Source organism: Carcharodon carcharias, chromosome 25, assembly GCF_017639515.1.
Source record: "Carcharodon carcharias isolate sCarCar2 chromosome 25, sCarCar2.pri, whole genome shotgun sequence".
Taxonomy (NCBI): Eukaryota; Metazoa; Chordata; class Chondrichthyes; order Lamniformes; family Lamnidae; genus Carcharodon; species Carcharodon carcharias.
The window spans coordinates 44,100,278-44,113,000 of NC_054491.1; the positions used below are offsets into that span (position 1 = coordinate 44,100,278).

The window sequence follows — 12,723 nt, forward strand, 5'->3', positions numbered from 1 at the left end:
CATTTAGTGATAATCAGAAATAGCTCAGGCCCCATTTTACACTGTGTTTACATGGAGCACCTCGCAGAGATTGAAACAAGCTTGTTGCTTGGGGAATCGTGGATGTCAGCACAGAAATATCACAGAGCAGAAATCAATGTTCCTGTTTATTATCCCACCTTTAAAAGAAGTTTGCTTGTACCCAGAGATTTCATTCTCAGCAATAAAAACTAAGAATGCTGGTAATCTGAAATAAAAAAGAAATTGCTGGAAATACACATCAGGCCAGACAAGGTGGGTTCAAAAGAAATCGGAGCAGGAGTAGGCCATTCGGCTCGAGTCAATAAGATTGTGACTGAACTTCTACTTCAATTCCACTTTCCCACATTAGTTGCACCAGCCAAAATGTTAGCCCCTCTCTTTCAGAGGATGATAGACTTGCTTATTCCAACTGCTTTGGCTTGCTTTTCACTTTGAGCTCTGTTTTATTAAGTGAATGTACATCTCGAGCCAAATGTAAATGCTTTAGTGGAGCTAACAAGGCCCACTAGACACAAATGGATGTCATCACATTGTGTCAATTCCCCAAAGGCATTCTCACAATTTAATGGAGATAGTGGATGAAGTGATCTCTTCATTGTCCCTAACCGAGGTTCGAAGGCAGACAAATGTCAGTTCCATTTCTAAAAATAGCAGACAATGTGCCCTACACATACCTATCCTGCAACCTTGCTCCCTGCAGTTTGCTCTTCTCTAACTCAAATAGCCATTCCAAAGGATCCAAATGGTTTAGATGGAAAATTTCACGGTCAGTATGTATAAAATATTCAGCTAAATGGTTACCTGTTAATGTTTTCACTATGAATAATGATTTTCCGGCTATTTTTATTTAGTGATTGACCAGGAAGTATTATAATCAATCAACGTCCATACAACAGAAACAGGTGCTGGCAATGGCTCTACTAGGAGTGAGGGAGCTGTGGGCTGCTGTTAAGGATGGAGATCCCATCGGTATGATCAGAAAGATAATTGATCTGAAACATTTGCTTGCCTCTCGACAGATGCTGCCTAACCTACTCAAAGCATTGTCCATTTTTATTACACCTCCTCTGAACTCACATTTTGTTTCTATTCTTCTCCCATTTTCAGTTTCTTTTGCCTTGCAGTATCATTCCTTTTGTCATTTAACCACTTCTGTCCTCTACACTATCACAGACCTTCCCTTTTATTCCTTCCTCCTTGTTTTTCCTGTCTCTGTACTTTCCTAAAAGCTTTTCATTTCAAACTTCTTCCAGTTCTGATGAAAAATCATCGGCCTGAAACATTAATGTTTGTTTTTCTCTCTCCACAGGTGCTGCATGACATGCTATTTCCTGCATTTTCTGATTTTACATCTAAGATATAATAACTACTTGTGAACTGACCTCCCTCACACTGTTGTACTCAATTTTCAAAAATATCAGGACTCACTGTTTAAACAATTCAGGAGGAAAATGTTACGAAAATCAGACTCAATATCTGAAGAAGAGTCGTACGGCCTTGAAACGTCAACTCTGTTGCTCCACAGACAGTGCCAGACCTGCTGAATTTTCCAGCATTTCTTGTTTTTATTTCAATACCTGAAGCCTTGTTTTAGGTCTACCATTCAAGGGCTTCTCCTCTTCAAGAACCCTTGGCTAGTGCAGCCCATATTACAGCCCTTGCAGGTGCTCCCTGTAATCTGTCCGTTATAATTCAACACAGAGAGAGATCATTTCAGGCTGTTGGGTAGAAACCTCGCTCCTGGGATTATTAGCAAAATGGAAATAACATCCAGTTATTTGGTTCAGTTTTCAGAGTGAAAGGGATTTGATGTGAAAACGGCCTTAGCTTCTGAATAAGACTGAATGGTGGGATAAATCAACATGAACAATGTCACTGTAGGACAAGGTTAAGGAGAGTGGCTCCCAATGGTTGTTGCTGATTCATTTGATAATCCAATAATATTTGTTCCATAATATTTGTGCACAGGGTGGGCATTGCTACAAAAAAAATCACAGTTTTAATATCCTTTCCCAGTTAAATATTTTACTGAATGTCACTGTAAATTATAGGAACATTATATAAACAAATCTACACACATGACTCAGAAACAAGAGGTCTGTTTGAGTAATTCACAGTGTTACTGCTTCTCCTGCAGACTGTGCACAAACATTAATATCTAGTCTGAAACACCTTTAAACATCTGCAAGAAAGTGCAGTCCAAACAGGGCAAAGGAGTTGACAATGGCTCAACTTGAAAACAAATGTAGATTGCAGGGATTTCAGGCCAATATTATCAGCTCACATGAAGCACCAACCTCCTTGTGCTCAGGGACCTCTCACGCGCATAGTCCCAGTACACAATATGGCATTAATCATCTGGTAGCAGTTGACAAGGCTTTGCTCCTGCTTATGTCACAATAAGAGCACAACCCCAGCCACAGCACAGGAATATAGAAAGGATTTCTCCAATAGGGAGTCTTGTAGTTACGTGCAATTTATATACTGGATTCAAACTGGTAATGAAAATGATAAAGCTTTGATAAGTTCAATTACACGGTGCAGTCTGACACTCAAATCTCAGTTAGTTTCAACCCCTGGAACAGTAAATTAGTATCTACATACAAGCATAGTGAACAAAACATGGATATATTTAAAATCAGCTGAATTCACTAGCTGTCAAACTTCAACTGCCGTTAGATATGGCTGGTATCGAGGTGACCTGGTGGAAGTTGATATGTTGCCACTCTGCAATAGCTAGCTGCCATTTTGTGTTTTATTCTCAACTAATTGTTTTTCCCACTATGCCTGAAGTCACAGGACATGAGTGCAGGGCTAGCTCTGTGCTTCTAGTAAACTAAATTTCCAAACTGAATGGGTAATAACTCTCTTCAGAGACTGTGTTACTGACACAAATATGAAGAAAAATCAATTGGAACAGTATATGATCCACTGTTTACTCCGGCTGGGGATGAGGCGTCTTTACAGAGGCAAAGCCACATCTGCAACAGGGGAATAGGGATTGGTGGGGGTTGGGGGGGGGGGGGGGGGGGGGGGGGGGGGGGTGGCAGGTGAGACAAGGAGGCAGAGGTTGATAAATGCAGAGCCAGCCCTGCAGGGGTAATTGGGGTGGGGTAAGGGGTTATTGACAGAGGCAGAGCGGGTAACAAGCTCTCCTCCGCAGCTTCACTGATCCAAATCATTTTTCTCACTAGAAACAAACAAGGAAGATAATTCCCTTAACTGTTGAGCCCTCATGCTGTTTCCAGACAGTTATTAACACTGAGCTGAGAGTCATTCACCAAGGGCACAAATGCAATCTCACGTTTCATACACATACTTGAAATACACAACACAAAAATCCAATATTCGCCATATTTTGTGTTTAAAAACAGTACTCTGGTTATCTTTTTAAAAATAAAACAGTCCACTGCCCAGCAGAGACTGCATAGGGTAAAATTTCTGCTCATTCCACATGTACTTCCGCTTCAGCTCTCTGCAATGCCAACTCTGTCGTCATGAAGCTTCCCTGGCCTAAAGCAGTGCTAAATGTCCTTCCTTGAGGATGACTGAAGCCCAGAGGAACAAATGGGGCACTTCCTCCAAGACCTCCTCTTTGCTGCTGGGACAGAGTGTGATAGTCATCCAAGTTATCATACTGAGACATCACTGTCAATGTGCTGTGCCGCTTACTGCCCGAATGGCCTAAGCATGGGTATGGGTACGAGAGAGATTGTTCCCTAACCAAGGGCTCTGGGTGCTGCTGAAATCTGGTGCTGTAACTTCTCTCAGTCTGGCCGGATATCAATGGCCTGGCAGGCTCATCCTCCTCGCTGTAGCAGTCTCTGGAAGGCTGATCCCCTCCACCCCCCCTCACTTTTGGTTTTTCCAATTCCGGCCTCTCACTTGCTACCCGGAAGGAATCTTCATAACTCCGTAAAGGCTCGTGAGAAGAAAGCACATATTTACCAGTTGCAGATGGATATGTTCGTGAATCTGGGTGGTCTGGCCTATGCTTCAGCCCATAGCCTGTTGGAACAGCAGTGTGTGCACTGTACATCTGTCCCCCTTTCAAGTCTGCAGAGGGCCTCTGACAGGAATCATACTGAGACTGATCATAGGGAGATTCATGTGGCCTCCTGGACCTGTTGGCGCTCAGTTTCTGAGGAAGTACTGGTTTTTCCAGCTGCCCATTTCCAAAGGGTCCATGATGATGAGCTGATGGCTCAATATATGTCCCACTATCCAATTCACAGTCGGGGTGCTGATAGACGTATGGTGGGTCAGGGTCTGGAGTCTTTGAGGTGGTGGGATACCACCTTTCCTTTTCTTCACTCGCCACCATACCAGTTTTCCCAGGATCAGATTTACTTCTGGAATGGATGATCTCTAGCCCTCCAAATTCTTCCTGTAGGACAGGGGTCACATTGTCATACTGTGACACCACTAAGCCCTTGGTTTTCTGACGGCTGCGGATCTCCCGTCGAATGGACTGGAAGCGGGATTTTTCAGCGTCCTCCGGATCCCACATCACATGGGTCAGTTTCACATCTGGAGACGGTGGCACATCACGACTTACAAAACTGTGCTCTCTACTCATCACATTGGCATGGGCACCACTGCGTGGGTAAAGTGGTGCACTGGGATATGGAAATATTTTACCCTGAAATCTGCCAACATAGGGTGGAATATCTCGACTGGTGAAAGAATGGAACTGTCTCAGCCTTATTGAACCGTAGGGATCCGCAAAGTCATAACTCACACCATCAGTCCCATGTAGGTTATGTCCAGAGGTGGAGTAAGGGCTGTACCTGTACTGAACTCGGCCATTTTCAAAGTAAGGCTGCAACTGAGTGACGTGATAATCTGACTGAGGTGGTGGTGGTGGTGGTGGTTGGCAGGGTTTATACTGATAGATGGGTCTCTGATAGTAGAAGAGCTCCTCAGCTGGAGGCACCTCAGTTCTTGAAATGGGAACTGATCTAATGGAAGATGGAGGCACATGCAGAGAATGAACCCGCCTTATTGTGGGGTATACTGACTCCTCAAACTGGGAATGTGGGCACACAAATGCCCGCATAGCAGGATTCCCCACTGGAACATAGTCTGACCTTGAAAGCCGAGGCTTGGAAAGGTGAACGGAGACTGCTTTTGGCTGGCTGGTAAAACTGTTAATTCGTGATGTGGCTAAGGGAATGTTCTCAGGTCGTGGACCATACAATAGATGCTGGGGTGTGCTTTCTGATCTGGACTGGTAGGACAAGTGCTGGGGGACACTGTCAGCCCGGCACTGGTAGACTAGTGGTTGCATTGAATGAGCGTTCTTCTGTTGGAAGTGGTTGTCTAGATCTGGCAAGTTTTCCATTTTGGAATGATACGGATGTGATTGGCAAAGAAAAGGTGGTTTGGGAGGAGGAGGTGGGGGTAAGGCATCCTCTATAGATGATGGTATGGTTGTTGAAGCTAGGAATGATTGGAAGTTAGAGGCATTAATGGTCTCAGACACGGAATGACTAGGTGGCACCCGACTTTCCAAAGATCGGAGGGGTGGCACTGGTGGATTGTTACTGTAAGTGCTGCGATCCACAGGTACAGATTCAGCTCTCGGTTTTACAGCTGGTGCTTGGACGCTGTCTCTTGTTTTCTCCTGATGTCCACTGTGAATGGCCATGACCGTTGCAGGGCGGGTGACATAGTTGTTATCGGAGCTGAAAGCTGACCCTGACTGTTCAGGAGCACGTGGCTCTGACTGCTTCATGGGAGTTCCTGCAGAAACTGCCATTCGAACCTGGAAAGGGGGAAAAAAACAGCAATGACAACTGCCAGGCTTTAAGAAATAATTTGTTCCGATTTCTGAAATATTGGTGCTTCCTCTCCCCTACCCCATACCATGAATAATTCTCTAGTCAGGTTTGATCTTCCTTTTGACGCTTGAAGGTTGCGAATCAATGTTCTGCTAAAAGCTGCCTTCCAATTTCCTCTCTTTCCCTGCCTGTGCGTTCAGCTGAATCCTGCTCTGTTGCCTCCAGCTGTCTGCTAGGACCTTTCAAAGACCATGAAGTGTGTAAGTGTTCAACTCCCCTGACAGCAAGACTCAGGTCAGTGACTCTAATTCCAGGACCACAGTTCAGGTACTTCTGTATAAAAAGCTGAAATTGCCTAATGTTTTGCAATCAAACTAATAAAACTTTGTTATGTTTGAAGAAAGTAACTTGAACTGCGTAAACAATAAAATTTTCAAATGGATGTTTGAAGAGTGAAAACAATCTTCATTTTTAAAAAGAGTTTTCAACTCCAAGGAATTGGAATGATCAGATTCTAATAGAAAAGGGTTGACACATTAGACAGTGGAGACGTTAACATTATAGAATAAATGGAAAAGAAGAGATTTAAAGTGAGTTACCTACATCTTCCACTTGTGTAAGTCTGGAACATTCGACCGTGCACTATTAGCATGTCCAACTCTGAAAAGCCCTCCTTACTAACTATAGGGGCATTGTGCCAAAATTGGGAGAGCAGTTTCAAGGACTAGTCAAGCAATAGCCTGACATAGTCAAACTTTTAGAATTTTACCTTTCAGCCAATGTTCTGGACACCATCACTATCCCTGGGTGTGTCCCACTGGCAGGACAGACAGCAGAGGCAGTGACACAATGGTAGACAGTCAGAAAGCTCCCCTTGACATTCAATGGCATTGCCCTCTCTGAATCCCCACCATCAGCATCTTGGGAGCTTACCATTTACTAGAAACAAAACTGGACCAGATATGTAAATACTGTTGCTACAAGAGCAAGTCAGAGGCTGGGAATTCTGAGGCAAGTAACTCACCTCCTGACTCCCTAAAGCCTGTTCACCACCTACAAAGTAAAAGTCAGGCGTGTGACCGAATACCTGTCTGGATGAGTGTGGCTCGACCACTCAAGAAGCTTGTTTGGCACCCCATCCACCAACTTAAACATTCACTCCCTCCACCACTGACACATAATGGCAGCACTGTGTACCATATGCAAGATGCACTCCAGCAACTCACCAAGGCTCCTCCAACAGAACCTTCCAAACCTGTGACCTCTACCACATAAGGACAAGGGCAGTTAGCACATGGGAACATCATCATCTACAAGTTCCCCTCCATGCACATATCACTAACTTCGAACTATATCACCTTTCCTTTATTATTCCTAGGTGAAAATCCTGGAACTCCCTTCATAATAACACTGTGGGTGTACCTGCACCACAAGCCTGCAGCAGTTCAAGAAGGCTGCTCACCACCACCTTCTCAAGGGCAGTTAGAGATGGGCAAGAAATGTTAGCCCTTGCCAGCAACACCCACATCCGATGAAAGGAGAAAACAAATCAGGAAATAAATTACATAAATGTCTGCATATTAACAGATATTTGAATGTACAAGGTGTGTACAGATAAACTTATTTTCAATGTAAAACCACAAGCATCAGTACTGATCAATGTTCCCTCTATTTATTTCGGATGTATGCAGCATATTCCAAAAGTGCACAGGCCATCTCAATTTTGTTGTGTGGCTGCAGAAGGGCAGTAATTTAGAGGGAACGACTGGTGCTGGGTCTGTGCATGTGGTTCCAGGTTGTTGTGCAGCCTGGACAATTAGCACTGATATTAGCAAATCCAGCTAAAATTAGCAGAAGAAGTCTAATATGGAAAGAAAATTTTAAAATAAATCACTTCACAAGAAATTGAGTAATGTTTAGAGCATTTGGACTTGTTGATCCAGATTTAATTTCTTTCACGCACTTAAGGGTGTCTCTCCTCTCTTCCAGATGGGTTTACAAGGTTCCACATCCCTCACTGATCAATGACTAAATTCAAATTAATTCAAGGCTTTTAAACTAAATGAGCTGAATAGTCACATTGTTAACAGAATAAAAAGTAATGGAATTCTATTTTTGAATAATATTTCCATTTAGTCAATCCCCCTGAACAGAATGTGACTTCTTTGAGTGGACAAATTGTTTAAAACCAGGTTGAAAGTGCTTTGTTTAGAATTACCCTGTTAATTCCACAATACTGAACATATTTAAACAAGATCGATTTAGATTTGTTTTATTAAGGTTGTATGAGATGATTAATTACCTGCTTACTCAGGTATGGAAATGGATCAGAATAGGTCACAAAAGCAAAATACTTTGGGTGCTGAAAATTTAAAATAAAAACAGAATGTTGGAAATAATCAGGTCTGGCCGGATCATTGGAGAGAGAAACAAGAGTTTATGTTTCAGTATGATAAACTTTCATCAGAAATGATAAAAATTTCTGATAAAAGGTCATCAACATGAAATATTAACTCTGTTTTGCATTCTCCACAGATGCTGTATGACCTGCTGAATATTTGCAACATTTTCTGTGTTTATTTCAGCTTTCCAGCATTCACTGTGTTTTGTTTCTGAACTTAAAATGTATTCTTTTTTTTTATTGCTGTTTTCAGTATTTATCATCTGCTCTGCTAAAGAGTGTGTGCTTTGCTGCCCCTGGTCCTGGTGTAGAAAGCACTGAACTGAGTACTACACCAAGTTGAATTATCTGGGTGCGGCCGAAGCTCAGTTTGTTTAAAAGTCAAAGACCCAGTGCTGGCATTTCTATATTTGGGAGTGAGTGACTTGTTTGACTGTAATGAGAAACTCTCCTGATACTGCACTTTACAGAGGGATACAGGAGTGTTCATGTTTATTTCTCCATACACATTTCTAGCATTTTACAAATAGTTTTTAAACCTCATTAAGAGATCTATTTATAATAGTGATTATTGATAGAAAGATTTAACTGTAAAACAACTTCATGAATGTTTACACTAATTTTCTTTCAGTCAGAAATCTAGCAGGAGGATTGCTATCTATAGTACACCAAATTCCCAGAGTCCAGCTGGCAGGTTAATCCTTTGTTTCCCTTACCTGGCCTGAAGCTGTGGGCCCTGCCGTAGTGCTGGGAGGGACCTGGCCTGTGGCGGGTTGTGGTTCGACAGTTGGCTGCACAGTTATCTGGTAGCTGGCTGTTGTAGGAGGTGCTGAGGCAGTTAATACTGGGCATGGCTCTGTAACAGGGACAGTGTGGGGGTTCTGATCCCCTGAGACCTGCCGCCCAGGCGGAGGCTTCTTCTGAGACTGCACAGTGGCCTGCTGGGCACTCTCAGCCAGAGCCAACGCCAGCAAGCGAGCAGCACTCTTTGGGGGTGGAGGTGGTGGAATGAGAGGCACAGAGCTAACCGGAGGAGCCTCCTGAGGGGATTCCACTGGAGTCACTGCAGAGCAAACAAAAGAACAGACATTAATTAGCTGAAAAAAACCTTTGCAAATAGCCCACAATCTGCTTTGTATGCTATAGATGACTCAATCTTTTGCAAATGTTACCGGTATTAGTGGTATCTTAGGAGTCACAGCACAAGGGGAAGCCGGACAGTCCACTGTACCCATGCCAGTACTGGGTCTTCGACTGGCATTAGCTGCTCTAATTCCTTCACTGTATCTTCATTATATTCTCTTTATCCAATTCCCTTTTAAAACATATTTTAGTTTCTTTCCTTTATTTCTTCTCCTAAGACCCTTCCATGCAAACGTTAACTTCCTGGTGATAATCCTGAATTAATTAATAATTCAGCAAGTACTAGAAACACAATTTACTCTCTCAATGCTTTTCATACTTTTGAAACTGTATATTAGATCTCCCTGAACATCCCAGCAGAATATGGTTCAAGCCCTCATTTGTAATGAGAACTCTTCATGCCTGGTTACATCTCAGTGCAACTACATTGTCCCTTCTCTTTTGACTCTGATATCCTTGGAGTGGGGCAACTAGAGCTGGACATACTACTCCACTGTGGCTGAACTACAAATCCAACATCACTTCCTTGCTTTTCTACTACAAAACCCTGCCTTTCATTCGCCTTCTTTGAACTGCTCTTTCCCCAAATATACTTGTTCATGTTTCTCTCTTGTTCAATGTTGTAAATTCAATAAACTGCATTTGTTAGCATCTGCTTACTTCACTAACCTGACAGCCTGCCTTATTCTAGAATGTTTGTCACGATCCCTAATACTTGTAACCCCACCCGGTGAAAGACACAACCATCATTTTCTGCAGTTTACTATTAATAATAAATCCCAACGTATGTGAATAATGTGACCTAAGTTAATAATCAGCCACTGGGCGTAAAAAAAAAGCCCAAATTTTGGATTGTGCCAAGTTAAATGAACTTCAGAGAGCAGGACCAGCCTCAGTGCCCTTGCCTTTTAGTGAGGGTGGGGGGCAGTTGCAGGAAGTCATCCATGGTTCCTGTCCTTAACTTCTATGTAAGTTCAGTTATGAACTGCATGTGTATATCTAACGTTAGCCAAGGACAAGATCAAACTTGTCATGATGTCCTCAGACCCCATGCCTAAACAGCCTGTTGATACTCAACATTCAGGAGTACACATGAAAGTAGCACCTGTGAAACTATAGACAGCAACTCAGCATCCACAAGGCAAGAGCAGAGAAAAACTGATGTAAAGATAACAGCAGCCAGGAGCAATGTACTGGAAACGACCTGACAAAAAGCCATCAACCTGAAAAATCTGTTTCTCTCTCCACAGATGTTGCCAGACCTGAGGATTTCTGACATTTTCTGTTTTTGTTTCAGAGTTTCAGTATCAGCAATATTTTTCTTTTGTAACTAGCGTCAGGACTGAGTTACACTGACTCATGCTCCAGCTCAAGGTTTCAAGACTTAATGCCTGACCGATGATATGTATTGAATTGGTGTTTTTTTTTGCTCTTGCTGGTCAGTAAACTGAAGGATTGCCACTAAAAGACAGGGATGGCTCAGTATGATCTAGAACCAAAACAGACCAGGTCCGAGTCAATTTAAAAAAAAATTCACTTAGGGGATGTGGGTGAGGCTGGCAAGGCCAGCATTTATTGCCCATCCCTAATTGCCCATGAGAAGGTGGCAGTGAGCTGCCTGCTGGAATCACTGCAGCCCATGTGGTGTAGGTACAGTGCTGTCAGGGAGGAAGTTCCAGGATTTTTACCCAGTGACAGTGAAGGAATGGCAATATATTTCCAAGTTAGGATGGTGAGTGCAATCGTCAGCGAACATCCCCACTTCTGACCTTATGATGGAAGGAAGGTCATTGATGAAGCAGCTGAAGATGGTTGGGCCAAGGACACTGCCCTGAGGAACTCCTGCAGTGATGTCCTGGAGCTGAGATGATTGTCCTCCAATAACCACAACCATCTTTCTTTGCACTAGGTATGACTCCAACCTGCAGAGAGCTTTCCTCTTGATTTCCACTAACTCCAGTTTTGTTTGGGGTCCTTGATGCCACACTCGATCAAACTCTGCCTTGATGTCAAGGACACTCACTCTCACCTTATCTCTGAAGTTCAGCTCTTTCGTCCATGTCTGAACCAAGGCTGTAATGAGGTCTGAAGCTGAGTGACCCTGGCAGAACCCAACTCACTGAGCGTCAGTGAGCAGGTTATTGTTAAGCAAGGGGTAGCTTGACAGCACTGTATGATCCCTTCCATCACTTTACTGATGATCGAGAGTAGACTGACGGGGCTGTAATTGGCCGGGTTGCATTTGTCCTGCTTCTTATGTACAGGACATACCTGGGTAATTTTCCACATTGCTGGGTAGGTGCCAGTGTTGTATCTGTACTGGTACAGCTTGGCTAGGGGTGCGTGCGGCAAATTCTGGAGCACAAGTCTTCAGTACTATTGCTGGAATATTGTCAGGACCCATAGCCTTTGCACCATCCAGTGCCTTCAGCTGTTTCTTGATATCATGTGGAGTGAATCGAATTGGCTAAAGACTGGCATCTGAGATGCTGGGGACCTCCGGAGAAGACTGAGATGGATCATCCACTCGGCACTTCCTGCTGAAGATTTTTGCAAATGCTTCAGCCTTATCTTTTGCACTGTGTGCTGAACTCTTCCATCATTGAGGATTGGATATTTGTGCAGCCTCCTCCTCCAGTGAGTTGTTTAATTGCCTACCACCATTCACAACTGGATGTGGCAGTACTGCAGAGCTTAGATTTGATCAGTTGGCTGTGGAATCACTTAGCTCTGCCTATCACTTGCTGCTTATGCTGTTTGCACACAAAGCTTCACCAGGTTGACACCTCATTTTTAGGTATTCCTGGTGCTGATCCTGGCATGCCCTCCTGCACTCTTCATTGAACTAGGGTTGATCCCCTGGCTTGCTGGGGGTTATGCTGGGCCATGAGGTTACAGATTGTGGTCGGGTACAATTCTGCTGCTGCTGATGGCCACAGTGCCTCATGGTTGCCCAGTCTTGAGTTGCTAGATCTGTTCAAAATCTATCCCATTTAAGCATGGTGGTAGTGCCACACAAAACAATAGAGGGTATCCTCAATGTGAAGATGAGACTTCGTCTCCACAAGAACTGTACGGTGGTCACTCCTATTGATACTGTCATGGACAGATGCATCTGTGGCAGACAGGTTGGTGAGGATGAGGTCAAGTGTGCTTTTCCCTCTTGTTGGTTCCTTCACTACCTGCTGCAGACCCAGTCTATCAGCTATGTCCTTTAGGACTTGACCTGTGGTGGTGCTCCTGAGCCACTCTTGGTGATGGACACTGAAGTTCTCCACCCAGAGTACATTTTGTGCCCTTACCACCCTTAGTGGCATCCTCCAAGTGGTGTTCAACAGGGAGGAGCATCGATTCATCAGCTGAGGGTGGGGGAAG

General features: G+C 43.7%; 1 protein-coding gene across 7 annotated transcripts in view; it reads right to left on the bottom strand.

Moving 5' to 3' along the window:
• Window positions 1–3,059: 3,059 nt before the first annotated feature.
• LOC121269532 (rho GTPase-activating protein 32-like) overlaps window positions 3,060–12,723 on the bottom strand; it is a 524,870-nt gene continuing 515,206 nt past the window's right edge. For all 7 annotated transcript variants that reach the window (XM_041174188.1, XM_041174184.1, XM_041174187.1 and 4 more), the window contains 2 exons: window positions 8,922–9,268; window positions 3,060–5,788 (listed from right to left, as the gene is read on the bottom strand). In XM_041174188.1, the coding sequence (XP_041030122.1) occupies window positions 3,467–5,788; window positions 8,922–9,268 (2,669 nt within the window). In that variant the 3' untranslated portion in view covers window positions 3,060–3,466. The remainder of the gene's footprint in view (window positions 5,789–8,921; window positions 9,269–12,723) is intronic.